This window comes from Trematomus bernacchii, unplaced genomic scaffold (genome assembly GCF_902827165.1).
Source record: "Trematomus bernacchii unplaced genomic scaffold, fTreBer1.1, whole genome shotgun sequence".
In the NCBI taxonomy this organism is placed as follows: Eukaryota; Metazoa; Chordata; class Actinopteri; order Perciformes; family Nototheniidae; genus Trematomus; species Trematomus bernacchii.
In genome coordinates this window covers 9,467,312-9,486,605 of record NW_022987564.1, presented here as the reverse complement: position 1 = coordinate 9,486,605, position 19,294 = coordinate 9,467,312, and the positions used below count along the sequence as shown (strand labels likewise).

Genomic DNA, 19,294 nt, shown 5'->3' with positions numbered 1-19,294 from the left:
GATGGTCCATTTTCTTCAGCTTCAACCCATTTCCATCAAAGAGAGTTTTTATGAAATATTAAACAGGAGTAGTCATACGTGCAGAGAGAGCTCTGACATAACGACAAAGCCTTTTAATCTTTTTTTTCTCAGACCTGCTGCAAAACAATCCCAAAGCCAATGTTTGGGTGAACTGGTTTGTTAGTTTGGCTGTGTAATTTCACAACAATATACTAACTTGGTTCAGCATTGCAATATGTGAAGCCTATGGGTTTCAGACACAGGGACTTTTGATGAATCTTTTTTTTAAACGGCATTAGCGAGTGATTTTTTTAGCAGGGCTTTGAGCAACTGCAGTAACATCCAGAGTGACCTTTACTATTAATATATCTGACTGTCATATGAACAAACAAGAAAGAGGGTACAATAATCCTCTGGCAGGAAAGAATAATGAGAAAAAACCCTGATATCCCCCTAAAGTGAAGGTGAATGGACAGTGAGAGTCAGAGTTTTTGGGAGATTAAAAACAGGTAAATCCTAAAAGAGCTGAGATTTAGGAGATGGAGAGGCTGATGAGATGAAGGAGGTCAGGATTTGAGCGTGCCATGCGACTGCCTCACTACATTGACTTGGGCAGCGGTTTGGCCTCACAGGAGGGGCACTGCTACCAGGGGCTGGCTGCTGACACAGATGTTCACCATAACACTGGTGGGTGTCTTGTGCACTCATCCTTGGCTGAGTTTGATGTTGAAAGTGGATGACATTGTTGATGATGTTGTGTATGTCTTGAATGTTGTTGTATTATTGTTGTATTGTTTTAAGTGTCGGACCCCAGGAAGAGTAGCTTTTGTCAAGAGCAAAAGCTAATCCTAAATAAACATAAACATAAACACAGCGAGTCGTCATATTTTATTAATCATGGATTTGGGATTAGTTTGACAGAATACATAAAAACTAGAGACCAGTGGAAGAAAATAACGTTCATATCAGAATGGCTTGCGTGTGGTTTTCTGCTGCATTAAAATGCCCCTTAGTCCTACTTTAAGTTTATCTTGGCATTAAAACATGATTAAAGGTGGCGGAATCATCAGTGATTATTCAGGACAACATATACAACGATATAATTAGCCTGAGGAGCTCTGGATGTAAAAGTCAAAGTCATCTATAAATATAAACATTTTATCTGCAAGCCCTCTTTATTATATAATTTTGTTGTGTTACTCTAAAGCTTTAAGCCTCAAGAAAAAAGATACAAACTATAGTGTTGGTAAGTCGGCTTTATGTGGGGTACACACTACACAAGAAGCAGCAAAGCTCTACATTTTTCAATTGTTTTAAATATTATCTTGCCCGATTTTCCTGTTGTGTGAGGTATATGTGTGTGATTAAATCCCCAGATCTCTCTGATTTAAAAAAGCAAATATTCACATTTTAAACATTGAGGTTTCAATATCCTGTTAAGGAAAGGTGAAAATGATCATTACATGTTGTTGTGTGTAAATTCCCTCACTGGTTTAACACATTGTATAGGTTGTGTCAGCATTACAAGACAAAAGATGCATCTCTATGACAATGTGATATCAAGCAATTCTCATTTATTTGTACCAAACAAACATAGAAATATCATTTGTATCTCCTTAATAAACCAAATCATTCACATAACAAAGTCCTAGAGACAATTTTATAAATACATTGATTAAATCCATTTAATCATCAGTAGAAATGAAACACAAAAGGGCGCCTGAAGCCACAGCGACGTATCATTTTGTTCCATCAGCTTCACTAATATATGCTGATCAACACCTCGATGCACAAAGGCTCTCTGACCTCCAACAACAGACTCATGTTAGTGTGTGTTGTTGGATTCCCAAAGAAAAAAGCTGCCACTTGTCTCCTAAAAAAAAAGCTCTTAGATTATATACACTGAGTGGTACCAACAGTTAAAGCAAGAGATCATTCATTTCTTTTTGTGTACACAAGTACTTTTATCAAAGTCATGCAAGATGAAATTAATTTCAGACATCAAAGCTTGCAATTGGTTGAAAACTATAAAAACATGCACGTTCTATACAACTACAGGTTAAGGCAATGGAATTGAATTCCTTGAATATGTGTAATTGTGTTTGTCTTGTTTAAAAACAACTTCGATGTTGAATTAAAGCTGCTCCATATCATATCTTTATGTACGTCTTCATTCTTAATTTATGTTAAAAAAAATCCCCATCGTAAATCCGGGGGAGTTCGGTTAATCAAAAGGAATTTCACATTTCATATTCTGCAAAAAATAAGTAAAAAACAATGTCTTGACATAAAAAGGAACTCAATATAGCCTTTAGCACAGTGCAATCACAGGACTGGAAAAAGCCCTTACAATCTGTACATATGGCGTGGCTTTTTCTAGCACAAAAACTGGAAGAAAACGTTTTTAAAAAAGCAGAAAGGACCATTCAGTCTCTAAAAAATGAACGCACAGTCTAGTCAGATAAAGACAGACACAATCAAAATGATAAATGTGGACAGAGGGTACTCAATATTTTTGACTTCTTTATGGGATATTCCCACAACTGCTCTTCTTCACAATACATTGCCCCCTGGTGGTTCATATCAGTTACTGTGCTCTCTATAGAAGAAATAATCTGAGCTGATCAAAATCTGATGAGTTCATATTTGTTCAGCCGTCTGTGCTCAAACTCGTCATCACAGTTTCAGGCCTCGGTGTATCGAACCATATTGTGGAGACGGTATGATAGGACGGAACATACTACCACCGCTCTTAAGGACAGTGAAGAGGTGGAGAGGTTTCTAAGGCCAACATTTTTTTTTTCTGCTGTGAAACAACCTGATAACAGCTGCCCTTCTTCTTAAAAGCAGATTTTATAAACTACACAGCCTACAGGAAACAAGTGTTGGTACTCAAATGACAGTTTTAGGAGATGTTACTTAAAGGATAGACAGACCTATCTTAACACAACACTCATATGTACGTTGAAAGAGTAATAGGTCACTATAATAATATCTTCTTTCCATACCGTCTATGTAGTGATACCTTCATAGATTGACTAACAATGTACAAAATGCTTTTTTGCTGTTAAAAAATGCTGGCTAAAGTTGTGCCAAAACTAATATGAGGCTTCAGCAGTCGGAGAATAGCTTTGTCAGGGCAGTCGTATGTAGTTTTATGGTCAGGGTTTTTGTAGCTCTGACTGTCAGGAAGTATAACTCACATCTCAGAAACGTGGCAAACACAAAGGCTGAATGTTGTACTAATAAAGCCATGACTTCGGAAAATACCCATCCATTAGGAAACGTAGCTTAAGCCTCATGCTAGCTTCAGATAATCTAGATTGATATTTTGCCCAGAACAATAAGCGTGGAATTGTGTTTCTAACTTTGTAGCTTTTTAAGGGTATCGCATCATGGCCAGCACACAAAGGGGGTCCGATTACAGCAAGCCTCAACTTTGTAACAAGTGTTGTACTAAAATGAAAAAATCTGAACATATCCTCACACACATTTCAGTAATTGATACAAGGGAAACAACTGTCAAACAAAACAAAGTGCAATATTCTGGGGAGCAAAATGTATGCTTATCTTGTAACTTAAATAAACAAATTAAAATAAAACCCGTATTTTGTTTCTTTTTTTGGGTTAAAACATACACTCTTGGAGGGAATAACACTATTGATGCCATACAAATAATTACATAACCATGTACCTCCACTTTCCACCTTGCCTGAAACTCCACTCTGGTCGCAGTGTAGCAAATAGTGCAAATTATTTAAGATTTAAGTCCACAGGACCACGGTTCATCACTGTATTTAGCCAAGCAGGGGATGTTCACTGCTTGTTCTCTCTTTGTATTGGTAGTTAAACTGTTAATGTAGCTCAGAAAGAAACTCTGTACCTTGTAATTATTGCATGTGACACATTTTACAATCATTTGCATATGTTTTAGATGGACCTGTGATGTGACCTCATGTTTCCCGTCAAACTTTTTTCTTCTGGGAGCCCTTTGGAGGCTCCGCAGTCTGCTCAGCCTTCTCTACAAGTAGATACAAAAATTAACATTAGCACGTTTTTAAGTACCATCTTAGTATTGCTTTATTTCATCCCTGTGAGTGAATATGAAGCTATGGACACTTACTCTGAGAGGAGGATATGCTCGGGTTCTGCTTCTTTGACGTCAGCACAGGAGGCTCTTGGGGTTTGGGTGTATTGACCAAAGGAACTGTGCTCACCATCTACAACCAAAGAAATGCAATACAATTACAAAAACAGGAAACTACTAAGATATTAATCTGACCGCTTTCTGTTTTTTTTTTAACTTGCCTGAGCCTCAGATGCAGCCTCCTCATCTGATTTCTTCTTCTTTTTCTTGCTCTTCTTGGATTTGGCGGCTCCACCGGCGACATCATCGGCGTCCTTCTCATCCTCGGATACCTTCCAAAACAAATACAGACATTTATAAAATTAGGAACACATGTTAACAGTTGTGTCTTGAGTAGAAGAGCAATTTAAAAAAAGGATAAATCAAGAATATTAAAAAGCCTCCTTAAAATTGTATTAAAGGTCCCATGTCATGCTTTTCCGGTTATTACCCGTCCCCTTGTGTGTTATGTAGCTTTTTCTGCATGTAAACGGTGTGCAGAGTCACAAACCCTCAAAGTACACCCTGTAGCGAGTAAAACTCTAACACAGAAAATACCTGTCTATGCTGCCCCAGAACGCCTCGTTGGAGATTTTTCTTTTTCCATTTTTTTTTTCTACCTGGTCATAGTGACGTAATGCTGCGGAGCCACACACACACACACACACACACACACACACACACACACACACACACACACACACACACACACACACACACACACACACACACACACACACACACACACACACACACACACACACACACACACACACACACACACACACACACACACACACACACACACACACACACACACACACACACACACACACACACACACACACACACACACACACACACACACACACACACACACACACACACACACACACACACACACACACACACACACACACACACACACACACACACACACACACACACACACCTGTTTGTCATTACTGGTGTCATTCTTTGGTTGCTAACAAACGCCATTGTAACACATAATCACTGATGTAACGGTGGTGGACTCATCAGAACAGAGTGGGCGAGCTGACCAATCAGAGCACAGTGGGCTCATAGGGAGGGGGGGCAGGAGCTCCAACAAGGCGTGTAGGACAGAGAGTGAATACACATAGTATACAGAGATGCTGTATGAGAAACCAATGTGATTTTGGAACATTGAACAATATAAATCTATTCTAGTATACCTCAACAATGGAATTATGATCAGTAGAAATGGCCATGTCATGGGACCTTTAAGATAAAGGAATACATTAAATCTCTAACAGATGTGATTATCCATGTGTGTGATTTGGCAGTGAAACCTTGTTGGGTACAGGCTGCTCCTTCAGTGGAGGCGCTGGGGTCTCCATCACAGGGGGCTGTTCATAGTTTCCCCAGTGCTCTGCCGGGGCACTCCAGTCAGAGCTGGGGTCTGCAGCTGCTATCCCATCTAAAGAAAACACAGGATGTCGGTTGGACAAAATAATACAATTTCACAAATATGTTAGTTTTGAGTAATGGATACTTTCCCCATTTATTACATTTTAAAAGTTTGGATTACAAATCATCTCTTAATTATTTTGCAGCTTATGCTTTTTATTATCTGCTATATTAGAAGTATGTACTGTATGAAACGGTTGCTGAAATACTCACTGAATCCAGACCATTCATCATCAACACTAGGGCACCTCGCCCACTGCAGCTCCATTGAGTTTGATATTGAGTCTAACAAAAAAGTAAGAAGGTGATTAAGAGAGAGATGGAGGTAAAAAGAAAAGAAAAACCTAACGAATTAGTTATTGCTAAAAGACTAACATTTAATAACAATACCAACCTGTGGTGTTTAGCCCCAGCATGGAGAAGTTCACAGGGTTTGGGTCAGTCTTTATACGGCCATCAATGCTACTCCATGCTGCAGGCGAGAACACACAGAGACATTATAATGATATGGTTGGAATGCTGTTCTGGCAAACAAACAGTTAATATCAGGTTTGGCAACATCCAATAACTCCTTTAAAAAAAAAAATAAAGAATAGTTTTTCCTACCGTCTAAAATCAGGGTAGATGGAAAAAACCATAATGCTGTCAACCCTAAAAACACCTTCCACAGTCTAAATAACCCCTTAGTGTATATCACCTTTTAAAGTTATAATTTCTATTTTAATGTTTGGTGTCTTTGTTAAGTGAGCTGTTGATTTAATTTTATACTTTCAATAAATTATTTCACCTCCTGCTAACAAGGTCACTCTACAAATGCTGCAATACGTTTTAACCATGGTACAAATCCTTATAAATGCCATGACTATGCCCCATCTGTCCAGCAGAAGGCACAGTTGCACACAGTCTTCAATGATGAATGGAGCATTGTAACTTCTGCTGTCATACAATCATGATCAATGTTTATTTCTGTAGTGAAAAGGTCTACCCAGGCTGAGGATGTACCTTGTGTCTCCTGTCCCCAGGACTGAGGCTTAGGTGGGGCCCTGTACTGTGTTGCCGTGGTGGTGGCACTCCATTTAGGTCCGTCCATAGCACCCATCTGACGTGGGATCTTAACAGACATGTCAGTCCAACCTCCTCCATTGACTGAAGGCTCCTCTCTGCGGCTGGACGTCACTGAGGACATGGACAGAGTCAAAATGTCAGTTTTGTCAAACAGAGACAATCTACAGTCTAACAGCAGATTCTGTAATTTAGAGCTGAGATTACTGATTCTAAAACCATTGTTTACTTTACAGCCTTGTTTGGTTACCAAACCCAGGAAATCACCTTCATGTATATCCTCCATCTCATGTAATAAAATCAACATTTAAAAAAGGAATCTATTTCATCGTTTTCCAGTAACTTCCTCTCAGTTACTAAAGAATAATAGTTTATCTTTGTCTTTACCAGCTCCAGTAGTTGTCTCCCCCTTTCCAGTGGCTTTTGAATGCAGGGAGTCTGTTTGAGAGAAATATGTGTCAGTAATATACAATATTTCTAGATATGAGGGAAATGTTTTTTAAACTTTTTTAATTCAGGAATATAAACAACTTCCACATATAGACTCTTACATTATCTAGAATATTTCCTGCAGCCTATAAAGTAACATTTATAGAATAACTGTGAATTTATAACTGTGAAACTATATGTTGGTCAATTACAAAAAAAAGTAGCGCAATATTTTCACTCTCTTGCCTTGTGCTTTCCTCATGTGGACACATAGGGGATCCAATCACTATTTGAATTATCCCATAATCACTATGAAGGATAGGTACATCCTTTCTTCAACAGGGATACAAAATAATTGAGCAGAGGCGGTGATATAAGGACCAGAGGAATCCCCTCCTGGAATTTACACCCAGCTTAGACGGTTATTATTGCATCTTAAATAAACGTTCGTCAAACTGCTATGTACCGTGGTTTCCTTTGTTTTTCTTGGTGTTGGTAGGTGCTGTGGCCACAAGTGCCTCAGCGTTGCTCTTGGGAGCCTCCGCTCCTCCTGGGCTACCAGAGTCCTCAGAGCCCGGGTCCTTCCTGCGCTGCTGTTTCTTCTCTCGGTTACTAACTTTGGTCTCCCATGCACCTGGTGGAACCAAATAAACAAAATTAAAACGGTTAGGCGACTTACCATCTGCAATGCAATGATAAATAAGTATGTTAGATGGTTTACTGGGGATGAAACTTGTTTGATTCCTTGAAACAGGTAAACTGAATGGGAAATGTAGGTGAATCAAAAAACTGCAGAGATCAAATAAGTTGGGAATACTGAGAACGAGGTAAAACAAACAAGTCATATAAAGAAAAGAGAAAATGAGTCTTACCATCATCAGTTTCCTTCCCATCAGTTTTAGACACATGCTTGACTGGTTGCACAATTGTCTTGGTTTTCTTCTTGTTCTTTTTCACCTGCACCGGGGCTTGTACCTCATGCACCTGTTTATGGAAAAAATAAAAAGTTAGTTTGAAATACAGTATGCGAACTATAAGAAAAATACAAATGGCAATTATGTAGCTTTGTTTTTAATAAGGCCATGCCAGGTAAATGTCATTTAAACAACAAAACTGTCTCATAAAACTGTCTGCCGCTCATCATCGGTTCCGCTTCATTTAGGCAACAGCTTCTCAAATATACCTTCTCGGTTCTGATACGAGGAGCTTGCTTGGAGACAACCTCGACCACTTTAACTTCCTCTTGTGCTACAGCCACTGGTTGTCCGTTGGATTGAGTGTTCTGGGGTAGAAAGAAAGACAACAAATGAACATGTTGATGATCCATTCAGCAAACACAAAACTAATCTGAAGTCTGTTAACCCATCTTTTATTTCAGATCATTTGTAGAATAAACTAACTAACTGTTTTTTATTTTGGAGTATACTTCATAAATGTACAATACAAAAATTGCCCATCAACGTTTTTGAATCCACTGAGACTTCTTAAACTAGTACACAGGATGCATTTATGGTGTTTCATTTAACATGACGTGTTACACCTGACCACAACGCTGTAGTCGAATAGAGACCTACGTTCACAGCTTTCAGAGCAGCTATGTGTAAACCATGCCATGTTCACGTTACAAGTACCATTTTTAATTAGACGTGTGAAGGCAAGCAGTGTGCTTATTAAGTACAGTGTGTTTTATATGATAGTTGTTGGCCTACGATAACATTTTAACGAGTTAGCATGAACCGTTAGTTAGCTCCAGTGGCTTGTCAGTTGGTTATATCAGCTAGCTAGTTAGCATCCTATTCTAGAACCAGATACCATGATTCATTGTATATTTAGCTAACTGGTCTATTTCTGTATTTTTGAAAGTAGGTCACATGATGGTCATAGATATGTTGTTGTTTAAACAAAGTGGGCTGGCTAACGCTGGCTTTAGCTAGTCAGTGATGTATGAGAAAGCAAAGCTGGTTACCTAACGTTACCTTCAACTTTACTGATAAATAATGGGTATACATGTATAAATTAGCTTATGCTAACTGAGTGAACACTTTGTTTAGGGTTAATTGTGTTAAGAGACATCAATGAATAGACGCACTTGTTCTGATAAACCGTGATTCAGCAGCTCGTAAACCCTGCCCACCTTTTCAATCGTTTTCTTTTTGTTCCTCTTCTTCGGTTCTTCTGGTTTGGCAGTTTTGGCCAAATTGGCCTTGCTCGGCTCACCATTGCCTTGGGGGACCGGGGATCCCCGCTTTTTCCCAGCAAACAGACCGCGACAGACGGCGGCCCAGGACAGTGAGAGTACCAGGAACAGACCCACCGCGGCCGTAGATAGGATGACCCAAGTCGGGTACACTTCAGGCTTCAGACCCAAATCTACCCCGAACTGAGCCCGGACATTGTCTTGTCCCCAATAAATCAGCACTTTTAAGCGGCTGGAAATCAGCTCGGCTTTTTCCAAAGCAAAACCTCGCAAGTCCACAGCCATCTTTCCAAATCACGAAACACTAGCGCTAGCTCACTGCTGTCAGCTATCATTACCAACATCCGTATGCTAACGGAGGAGTGGCTAATGTAATCTGATTGATGGAGAAATCACTATAAAACTACACTACGCAGTATATGACACCGATTTATTGTGAGCATTTGAATGTCAACATTATCTGTGAAATAAATGTGCCTCTTTGATAGCTGTGTTGAACAGAACATTCATCACAAATACATTTTGATAACAAAAAAGGACATTTCAGTTTTTACAAAAACACTTTTTTTATTGTACAATAAAAATGACAACATGTTTTAACAATCCACCATGAAAGGCTAGTTGCCAGAACTGCATCTCCATAAAATATATTGTAAATATTAACCATCTTTACATTTCCAATGAGGTTCAGAATAATCACTCACCACACACAATAAAGATTGTAACAAGACTTTAGGCCAGTTTTAGTCAATAACTGCTTTAACAAAGTAAATAAATAGTCAAATGTAACAAAATCTTATATTCTTTTCAGAAGTCTGCATCCAGAGTGAATTCACTGTCTGTCATGCTTGACATAACTCCAAATCTCTGATACTCCCCTACTCGTTTCTCAAAGAAGTTGGTTTTCCCCTCCAGTGAAATGGACTCCATGAAGTCAAATGGATTTTCAGATAGGTATACCTTAGATAAAGGAGAGAAAAGGTTACTCAAATGATTCACTTTTTCACACCGCAACTCATCGTGATTTATTTTGTCAGATAATGTGTAAAGCATTATATGGCTTTGGTTGTACTTCAATTATTCTCAACCCAGGGCTCCTCTGCTTTAACACAGCAGCCACAACAGTATAAAGGGGTTCAATAGCCGCGTTCACACCGCATACTTTGCAGTACTTAGTGCCCCGGCACTTATTACCCCAGGGCACTAAAGTACCAATCGCGTTCACACCGGAGTACTTTTCCCTGAGGGAAGATTACGCAAATGAGCCGCTGACGTCACTTCGTCTTCTTCTGCTTTGGGTTTACTGGCAGGCTGCAAACAACTTCACGGCGTATACTGCCGCCCGAAAGTCCCCGGCCGGAAGTCCCCGGCCGGAAGTCCCCGGAGTTGGGGACTGGCTTCAGTAGAAGCTGCTGGGACTCCCAGCTGCTTCTACTGAAGCCTTCCGAGTAAATCGCCAGAACGCCGACACCTCCTCATCACTCCACCGCTCCCATGTTTTTTTTTGTGTTGCCATAAGTTATTCTCTGTCCGTTGGTGCGCGGGGCTAATGCTAATGCTAATAATGCTAATGCCACAAATACAATGGCGGCTTCACAAAACTTTTCAGAGTTTTACGGGGCGTGGTTTGCAATTCGCCCAGCCAATCAGAACTGGGGCACTTTTTTCCCCCAGGAAAGTACCACCTCTCTAGCAGGCACTAAAAATGGGGGTAAAAGTTCCCGGCACTAAGTACTCTTTTTGGTGTGAACGCAACATAAGGGGTACTAACGGAACTAAAGGGGAAAAGTACTCCGGTGTGAACGCGGCTAATGAGTAATAACCATTTATGTATTTTATATAAAAAGTTACCTTGGCCAGTCCGAGGTCAACAAGAAGCCGGTCGGCAACAAACTCGATGTACTGCCTCATCAGACAACAGTTGATTCCAATGAGGTCAACTGGTAAGGCCTCCGTCAGAAACTCCTGCAATACAAAATATGTTAAAGAAAAGTCTAGATTTAATTAGATCTAGACTTCATATAATGTAAATCTAATCGTATCTTGTGTAAAGCAATGGTAATCAATATAAACAAAGCAATCAGTAACAAACAAGCAGAGATTAACTGTATGTTTACACAAATGATAATGTGTGGTCTGGGTTGAGTGTATCTCTCCAACATCAGCTGATTACCTGCTCAATGCTCACAGCTTTGGTGATGATGTCCTTCACTCTGTCCTCTGATGGCTTCTTCACCAGGTAGCTGTACAGCAGGCAGGCAAAGTTACAGTGCAGACCCTAAAAACACATCAGTATACATGTCAGAGTAGTTGATAGAAAGAGAGAAAAACATCCATTGAAGATATAGGTACCATTTCCATATTAAAATATCAAAAAAACAAAACAACTAAAGAGCTATATATTTTTTTATTTTGGAAATTATTCCAAATGTTTCTAACAAATGTCAAACCTAGACCAATCTGTAATTTGAGAAAGGTCAAGATACGTTTAATTTCATCACCTTTCATTGCCGTAATCAGAGTTGGGTGTAACGCGTTACAAAGTTACAAAGTAACGCGTTACTGTAATAATATTACTTTTGTCGGTAACGGAGTAGTGTAACGCGTTACTTTTATAATTCAGTAATCACACTACAGTTACTAACATTGCCCCGACACGCGTTACTTCGTTACTTTTATAAAATCAGTCATAATCACACTGACAGACAAGAGGGGTTTCCGCCGCAGGTTTATATGTACGTAATCTGCGCGACTTGCACGTCCACATCTCCGCGTGCAGTGCTGCATAAACATGGCTGAGTCAGCGATAACTTTCGAGGGGTGGAGGTATGCCCATTATTTTGAGTTCGTCCGAAGAATAGACAGGAATGTGACGGTGAGGTGCAAACTGTGTCCAGGCCAGAAGCTGTTATCCACTGCTGTAAACACCACGTCAAACCTCAACAAACACCTGCAAAGAACACATGCTAAGGTGAAGCTAATAGCTAAGGACCCCCGAACCCAGAGTGAGGAGGATGTTGTGAGTGCGCCGCCGCAAGAATTTGGAGGACCGGTAACCAAAGCAGAGATGGACAGGCTTGTAGCATCCTTCATAGTAGAGGTAATGTTGCCCATTTGCACAGTGGAATCACCATCGCATCGTTCAGAGATATACTGCGCAAAATACAGACAGCAGGAGACAGAGGACAGCCATGGTCAGAGATATCTGAATCAGTCTTATGCGACAATGGAAACTGAACTAAAGAGAACATTTGAAACTTTAGCAGTCTGCGTGATCTGCCTGTAGGGAGGGGCGGGCCGGCCCTGCGAGTAAAGTAACGAGTAAAGTAACGAGTAAAGTAACGAGTAAAGTAACGAGTAAAGTAACAAGTTACTTTATGTAGGGAGTAACGAAGTAGGGTAATATATTACTTTTTTTTAAAGTAATATGTAATATGTAATATATTACTTTTTTTTAGTAACGACCCCATCTCTGGCCGTAATATCCTCTTTGCTCCATGCATCATCATTGTGGTTGTCTACACACAGCCTAACCATTATGCAAGTGTGTACAAGATGTTAGGTAAACCTAAACTTGATCCTGAAACTGGCTATGATTTTATATTTGTAGCCCAAGATCCCTCTTTTCTTCCTGCTTCCCTTGATTAAACAACATGTCTTTTGATTGTAAATTCATCTCACCTCATCCCTGCTAATCAGCTCGTTGGAGTAGGTAAGGCCGGGCATTAGTCCTCTCTTCTTGAGCCAATAGATTGCAGCAAAAGAGCCAGAGAAGAAGATGCCCTCGACTGCCGCAAAAGCCACAAGGCGCTCCGCTGAGGACAGAAAGTGTCAAACCTGTTATTAGCTATAAATAACAAGAAGCTCCTCTAGGCGAGAATTTCTCCTTTTAATTTCATTAACAATATGATGGTTAGAAGTTGCATCTTCCTCACCAAATGACGATTTGCTGTCATTTATCCAATGGAGGGCCCAGTCTGCTTTTCGTCTCACACAAGGCAATGTCTGAACTGCGTTAAATAAGTTGTCCCTGAAACACACATAGTATACAATTTGACTTACTTTCTTCAAACATATAGCCTCAGCAGACCAAATACAGTACATATATATAGCTCAATCATTTTTTTGCATGTCAACAGGAAATGCAGTATTTTACACACAATTCTCAACAAATAAATCAAAATCAAGTATTAGCTTAAAACTAAAAAGAGGATAGCTTGTAAAGGTACAGACTGAAAGAAATGCAGCAAAAATATGTATGGTTCAAATACTTTATTTGAATTGCCTGTTGAGAAAGAGGCTATGAGATTGTTATCTTCCTAAACTGTAGGTACATCAAAGCTGATGCAGCTGTGAATGCAACTAAAGTGGAGTAGACCTAGCCCGTGATAAACAGGTGCAAATCTAACGGTTGGATTTGAATCTTCATAAGAAGTTGTCTGTATATGGTTATGCACTTTCTCAAAACGCACTGAGACAATCTTTACCATCTAACTATATTTGATTTGCTTAAATGTTAGTTTTTTCTCATCGAGCCACAATCGGTCTAGCTGTGTAATTTGATTTGATGTTCATTTTCTACATCACAAAAAACGAAACTAGTCTAAATTGCTTAAAATTAACCTTTCAACAGTCACCTTCATGTAAGTTTGTCTTCCAGGATCTTACAGGATGGGACCATAAACAAAACTAACCTCTCCTTCAGGTCCCTGACGTATGTGTTGATGAGCATGCTGTACATCTCTGAATGAACCGTCTCTATAAGGATCTGGAAGCTGTAGAAGGAGCGTGCTTCAGGGACCTGCACCTCCTGGCAGAACCTCTGCACCTGTTCGACAAAAAGACAAAAACAACAAGTTTTTTTTTTTTTAACCCTGGCACGTTATCTTTGTGTAAAGTATAATCAAGCTCTGAATCCATTAGTGCCATCTGTTGTTTACACAGAAAACGTTCCAAAAAAGCACACAATCTACTAACGTATGCAACATCCAAAATCCCTCACCAGGTTCTCATTGACGATACCATCACTTGCAGCAAAGAAGGCGAGGATATGGGAGATGAAGTGTTTCTCCCCAGGTTTCAAACGGTCCCAGTGTGGCAAGTCTTTGGATAGATCAACCTGAAAGAAGCAACATCATCAGTACAATCTTCTGTCATATATGCTGCGTCTTAAATCAGGTTTTCCCCATGATAACAGGCTTGGAGGATGACAGTGTCTCTCATAGTTTTGTTTTTGCGTGGGGCTGTAACATATACAAAAGTATTTATTTGTGAGAAACCGGGAAAATAAAACACTTTTATAATGTAATGTAATAATACAGTATTTCATTTACATTAAATTAAAAGATACTGCACATTCTAATGTATACAGCACATTGAATTACATGTACAATTCAAAGTGATGTAACCCCATTTAAAATAAAACGTTCCCTTAAGCAGGCCATTGAAACCCTAATATTTTCTTGGTACAGTAAAACTGAAACCCACCTCCTCCACCGTCCAGAAGGAGGCCTGGGCCTGCTTGTACATCCTCCAGATCTCGGGGTACTGGATGGGGAAGATGACAAACCGTCTGGGGTTGTCCCGGAGCAAAGGTTCTTCCTCTTTCTCTGTACCATTTTGACAGTCTGGGTCTTCCTCTTTGATGCCATTCTACATAGAGCCAGAGCACACCAAGGAAACACGTGTCACCTCACAATTTATATAGTATATATTTTTTTATATATCTACATTATATACTCATCCCTGTCCAACCAAAGAACACATTACAACCACTGTTTAAATACACCTCCCCACCTTAAAGAATATAGCCAACACCTCAAATAATTATTATTTATACATATTTAATGCTTTCTTTTAAGCATCTATTTTTAAACAGTTATAATTAAACTGTGTAGCTTTGTAAATGTTATCGTCTGTGAAATGTGTAAATATGTATATTGACATTTCAATTAATATTAGTGCCTTGTCTTTGCTGCTACCTCTGCTTTTATGTATTGGTCTATTTCTATTACTGCAGTAAGAGATGCCAAAGAAATGTCTTACCTTTTAACCTTACTTTTAACTTATTTTGGTAATAACTTGTCACTTATAGAAATATTTGTTTCACTTACTATGAATCGTTTTACCAAAAGGAACTGCATTTTCTCGTCGGTCGTTTTATCCTACATTACTGATGAACATTAGGTAGCGTAAACTCACATGAGCAGAAAGGTCAAGTGTATGACATTTAAAATCATATTTATTCAACTAACAACAAATGTCTATGTAGCTAACGCCTCGTTATCGTTAAACTGACAGTACAGTGACGTTACGTAGTCTTGCTAGCTCTCACGCTACTCCAGAGTGATGTATTGAAAATGCTTACCGGTTCTTTAAGATGTTCAGACTGCCGACTTATATTCATTAGGTCCATTTCCTGAGAAGACTATTATTTCACTGTCGGTGTCATTCGTTTAGCAACGTGGTGCTTCTATCTGTTACTCCGTCTCATAACCTTGTGTGGACAGTGAACACAGCAGCTGTAGCTTTGTTGTCTAAACCTTTAAACTGACTCAGAGGGAGTGTAGCGCCTCTAGTGCTCATACACAAGACATGCTACATTATAAAACCACAAAAATAAAAGCCTAACAGCAGTATGAATCGACTTGAATAACTCTGCTAAAATCATCATAATCGTCTTTCTCATTTGCAAAAATAAGTAGAACAAGAAAAAATCAGTCAGTCTTTCAGAATGATAAATTCTTTAATTGAAAAGGAATGCAATTTAAAATGAAATCTTTAACAAATAGCATGCCGATTGATGATGTGAGTATGTGGAGGAATATTTTATATTTTCCTTCGTGTTTGGAATGACAGCATGACTATTAAATGAACTCTGAGCTGGATATCAATGTGTGTGAACCAACAAATCCAGATCGCTACACCGGTATGTTGTGAATCCCCAACCTGAACACATCATTTGTGCACGCCCATGCGCCGTTTTGGCACTTCAGCATAAACACTTGATGAAAGGCCATTGGTGGATCATCATCTACCTGTTACAAAAGCAGTTGAGAAGTATTTGTGAGCACAACAATTATACTCCAATTTCTACCGAAGCAGAAATGTATTATACACATGACACAAGATCTTTTCTGTAACCATACATGAAATATTCAATGTTATGTTTTTGTAAATTAACACAGTTGTTTGGACTATAGTAGCAAAGACAATCAGATGTAGCAGGTCAATCAACACAATGTTATTTATATCCAGAAACATATAATTACAACTTAAATATATATTCTCCTTAGGCGAAATATGCATTATATGTAAACTACAAAAAAGACAGATCAAAAGACAAAAAAACAACAACACTCTAGAGAAATGTATATTAAATACCACTATATTTATATAGCCTATTTTATTCATATATATTAGAAGGAAATTACTGCAAGTGTTTCCACAGCGCATTGCTCTGTTTCAGACAAGAGATTGTCTACATCTTACTTTTTAAACATATGCAGACCCAAGGTTATCTACAAAAATGTTCAAGCTCACCTGCAACTGTCCAAACACCATGATCAGGATACAACTGTCTACCGTGGGTTGGAAGTCTTGTTCTGTGATAATGTGTTTAATACGCTTGAAAGGCAGGTTCTGTAAATGGGGAACAATAGCATTTATTAATAGTGTACAATAACAAAAACAAAAAAGGGATGCTTTGATATGAAGTTTCCAGTCTGGAAACTGTTTTGCTCCTCATTTATGATACTTATAACATGTCAGGAAAGGCTACCTTTTAAACGTTTGTATGAATTAATGAAAAATAAGCACTTACTGCTAATTTGCCAGAGATGGCTTCTCTCCCTTGAAAAGGTGAACCCTCCCATGTCAAACAGGAATCAGGAGCCTGAGGAAATTACAATCACATAATGTTTATTTGACCATGAATCACAGTATTTACAACAGTAACTTCAACTATGAATGGTAACATTAGTGGATATTTGGTTTATAAGTGTTGATATTATCCATAATACAGGCAATAATTTAATTGAGAATGAACAAACTTACATAAAGGTTACCCAGTCCTGTCCTGTTGGTATTGTCAAACTGGTTGTAATATTCTTGGACAAAGCCCTCCCCAATCTTTTGCCATATTTCCTTTTCGCAAGCCATCTGTGAAGCTTTGGATCTGTAAAATCAAAAAGTATTATTATTAGCAGTGAGTCAAAGCTGCAGTCAAATAATGGCTGTTTACTGATGACACTTCAAAAATATATTTTCTAACATAGAAATGTTCTGGTCATTCCAGTTATTTGAACAATACATACATGTAAAAACAACACCATAATAATCAGGCATGGTCACATTAAATAAACACTTTGTATTGCTTGTTAATGCTTTTAACATGTACAAATAGTACTGATCCAAGGATTCTACCCTAGATAGAAATGCCAATCACTCAGTTACACAGTTATAACAACTTGACTCATGATAGAGAAAAACTCAATCTGATGTTGTAAAAAGGAAATTAAAATCTCAATCCAAAGCTTTTTACACCTTTATCCTACGACAGGTTGCCCTACATTTAGCACTCTACTACTAAATGTAATGGTTACTGGACAGGTAGGAAAAGACATTTGTCAACATAGTATGTTGACACTTTCACTATGGGAACATTCTCCCCAGATATGCTTTGTATTGATATGGGGAACACTTTGAGAGTTGTGGTAAAAGATGATTTGTGAAGGTGGTCTCAGTGAAATTAATTCAGACCACCCATGTATATTTACGTCTCTGGAGCTGGTTAATTTGGCCACGAATTAACAGCTGGAAAACTTCCTTTACAATGTGTTTGATGTCAGTGTTCCCAGTGTTGCAACGATAAAACAGATTAAAACCGTGACAAAACCAACAATTCAATCTTTTAATGCTGAATTGTTGTGTGAAGGTTGCTAGTCATGCAATACGTTGTTGTCATTATCTCTATGTGTAACGCCTGGTCAAAGCCACATCATTTTTTTTAAATATTAAACGAGTCTCAATAAAGATTAAAAACAGAATCAGGTCCATCAGAAAGCACTGGGCTAGCCTGGGGGTTAGCTACAGAAAGTGTCACGGCCATAAGCCATTCAAAAGCGTAAAGTTATAGCTAACGTTAGCACACATATTTACTTTTCTCGGAACCGTTTCAGTTAATGTGGTCTCGCTGTTATATTCGTTCAACAACACCGTGTTACTACAACTGGGGAAGCTGTTGTTTGGTAACATTAGACTCAAAAACAACACTTTACCGTGTCCAAAAGTTTTAGCTTACTTTTTCGATCGGCGGGCGAGCCAGCATGGAGATCCAGGCAATAACGATGGAGGTTCCCGCTTCCTCCGAGATATGACAAACCGATTACGTCACTTACAACTGACCAATAAGGGCTAACAACGTTGAAATAGTTATGCCCTGTGTTCAGCCTGTCAGGAGCTCTTTCTCCCCGACTCCGTACCACCTTCAACCATGTATGTATTTATGATTATGAATAGGCTACTGTAGTACAGATGGTTGGACTCTAGTCCTGTCAATCATATGGAAGATGTAAATGACACGCTCAGAGCAAATACAGTCCACAATTCAGTGTCAACCCTAGTATGAAGGCGGGATTATTAATCAGGCTAAATGGAGGCGTTGTCTGAAAAACCGAACTCAGGGCTCAAAGACTCATCTTTCTAGTGGCGATGAGTTGACATGATTTAATTTATACATTTCAGTTGTTTAAGATTATGTTACTTATTTTAAAACAGACACTGTGAAATAAAAATTGAGTACTGTGTTTTTAATTGACAAAACCTATAAAGCTGTTGAAGGTATTATAAAGGTGGAGTGAAGTAACTTCAGTTTTACTGCCTTTTTGGAGTCATAGCTCAATTCATTAATCATGTTGTTATGCAACAATAACTTTATGAAAACTTAAGGAATAAGTATATTACCTCCTTCTTCCTATAATACATTTGGCAGGAGGACAGTCAAAACACTTTGAAGCCTTCTCAGTTTCAAT

General features: G+C 38.8%; 3 protein-coding genes across 4 annotated transcripts; all 3 read right to left on the bottom strand.

Annotated features, from left to right (window-relative positions):
- Positions 1–1,554: 1,554 nt before the first annotated feature.
- mtdha (metadherin a) lies at positions 1,555–9,619 on the bottom strand. 2 transcript variants are annotated; one of them, XM_034124794.1, is made up of 12 exons: positions 9,156–9,619; positions 8,250–8,348; positions 7,939–8,050; positions 7,533–7,700; positions 7,025–7,075; positions 6,578–6,751; positions 5,970–6,047; positions 5,789–5,860; positions 5,458–5,585; positions 4,309–4,419; positions 4,124–4,220; positions 1,555–4,021 (listed from the first exon to the last, which is right to left on the bottom strand). In XM_034124794.1, exons 1-12 carry the CDS (start codon positions 9,546–9,548, stop codon positions 3,966–3,968), a joined length of 1,539 nt encoding a protein of 512 aa, XP_033980685.1. In that variant the 5' UTR covers positions 9,549–9,619; the 3' UTR covers positions 1,555–3,965. The 2 variants fall into 2 exon arrangements, with proteins under 2 accessions (XP_033980685.1, XP_033980686.1); XM_034124795.1 differs by having other exon boundaries at positions 9,201–9,548.
- A 190-nt stretch (positions 9,620–9,809) lies between these two features.
- On the bottom strand, positions 9,810–15,842 carry rrm2b (ribonucleotide reductase M2 b). Its single transcript, XM_034125369.1, has 9 exons — positions 15,631–15,842; positions 14,751–14,915; positions 14,266–14,382; positions 13,958–14,091; positions 13,199–13,293; positions 12,945–13,078; positions 11,437–11,541; positions 11,115–11,228; positions 9,810–10,223 (listed from the first exon to the last, which is right to left on the bottom strand). The coding sequence occupies exons 1-9, from the start codon at positions 15,676–15,678 to the stop codon at positions 10,071–10,073; spliced, it is 1,065 nt and encodes a 354-aa protein (XP_033981260.1). The 5' UTR covers positions 15,679–15,842; the 3' UTR covers positions 9,810–10,070.
- Positions 15,843–15,989: 147 nt separating this feature from the next.
- Positions 15,990–18,672, bottom strand: LOC117478361 (nuclear transport factor 2-like). Its single transcript, XM_034125370.1, has 5 exons — positions 18,565–18,672; positions 17,319–17,439; positions 17,086–17,157; positions 16,806–16,904; positions 15,990–16,300 (listed from the first exon to the last, which is right to left on the bottom strand). The coding sequence occupies exons 2-5, from the start codon at positions 17,421–17,423 to the stop codon at positions 16,184–16,186; spliced, it is 393 nt and encodes a 130-aa protein (XP_033981261.1). The 5' UTR covers positions 17,424–17,439; positions 18,565–18,672; the 3' UTR covers positions 15,990–16,183.
- Between the last annotated feature and the right edge of the window lie 622 nt (positions 18,673–19,294).

Bases quoted from the DNA above. Each gene is read 5' to 3' on its own strand.
- LOC117478361 (XM_034125370.1), bottom strand. From the start codon at position 17,423: ATGGCTTGCGAAAAGGAAATATGGCAAAAGATTGGGGAGGGCTTTGTC. The intron at 17,158-17,318 runs GTAAGTTTGTTC...TAATTTCCTCAG, and splicing joins CAGGACTGGGTAACCTTTAT to GCTCCTGATTCCTGTTTGAC. The intron at 16,301-16,805 runs GTGAGCTTGAAC...CTTTTGTAACAG, and splicing joins TGGTGTTTGGACAGTTGCAG to GTAGATGATGATCCACCAAT.
- mtdha (XM_034124794.1), bottom strand. From the start codon at position 9,548: ATGGCTGTGGACTTGCGAGGTTTTGCTTTGGAAAAAGCCGAGCTGATT. The intron at 7,701-7,938 runs GTAAGACTCATT...TGGTTCCACCAG, and splicing joins TGGGAAGGAAACTGATGATG to GTGCATGGGAGACCAAAGTT. The intron at 5,861-5,969 runs GTTGGTATTGTT...CTTTTTTGTTAG, and splicing joins GCTGGGGCTAAACACCACAG to ACTCAATATCAAACTCAATG.
- rrm2b (XM_034125369.1), bottom strand. From the start codon at position 15,678: ATGGACCTAATGAATATAAGTCGGCAGTCTGAACATCTTAAAGAACCG. The intron at 14,916-15,630 runs GTAAGCATTTTC...GGCTCTATGTAG, and splicing joins CTGAACATCTTAAAGAACCG to AATGGCATCAAAGAGGAAGA. The intron at 10,224-11,114 runs GTAACTTTTTAT...CCTTTATCTAAG, and splicing joins TTGACCTCGGACTGGCCAAG to GTATACCTATCTGAAAATCC.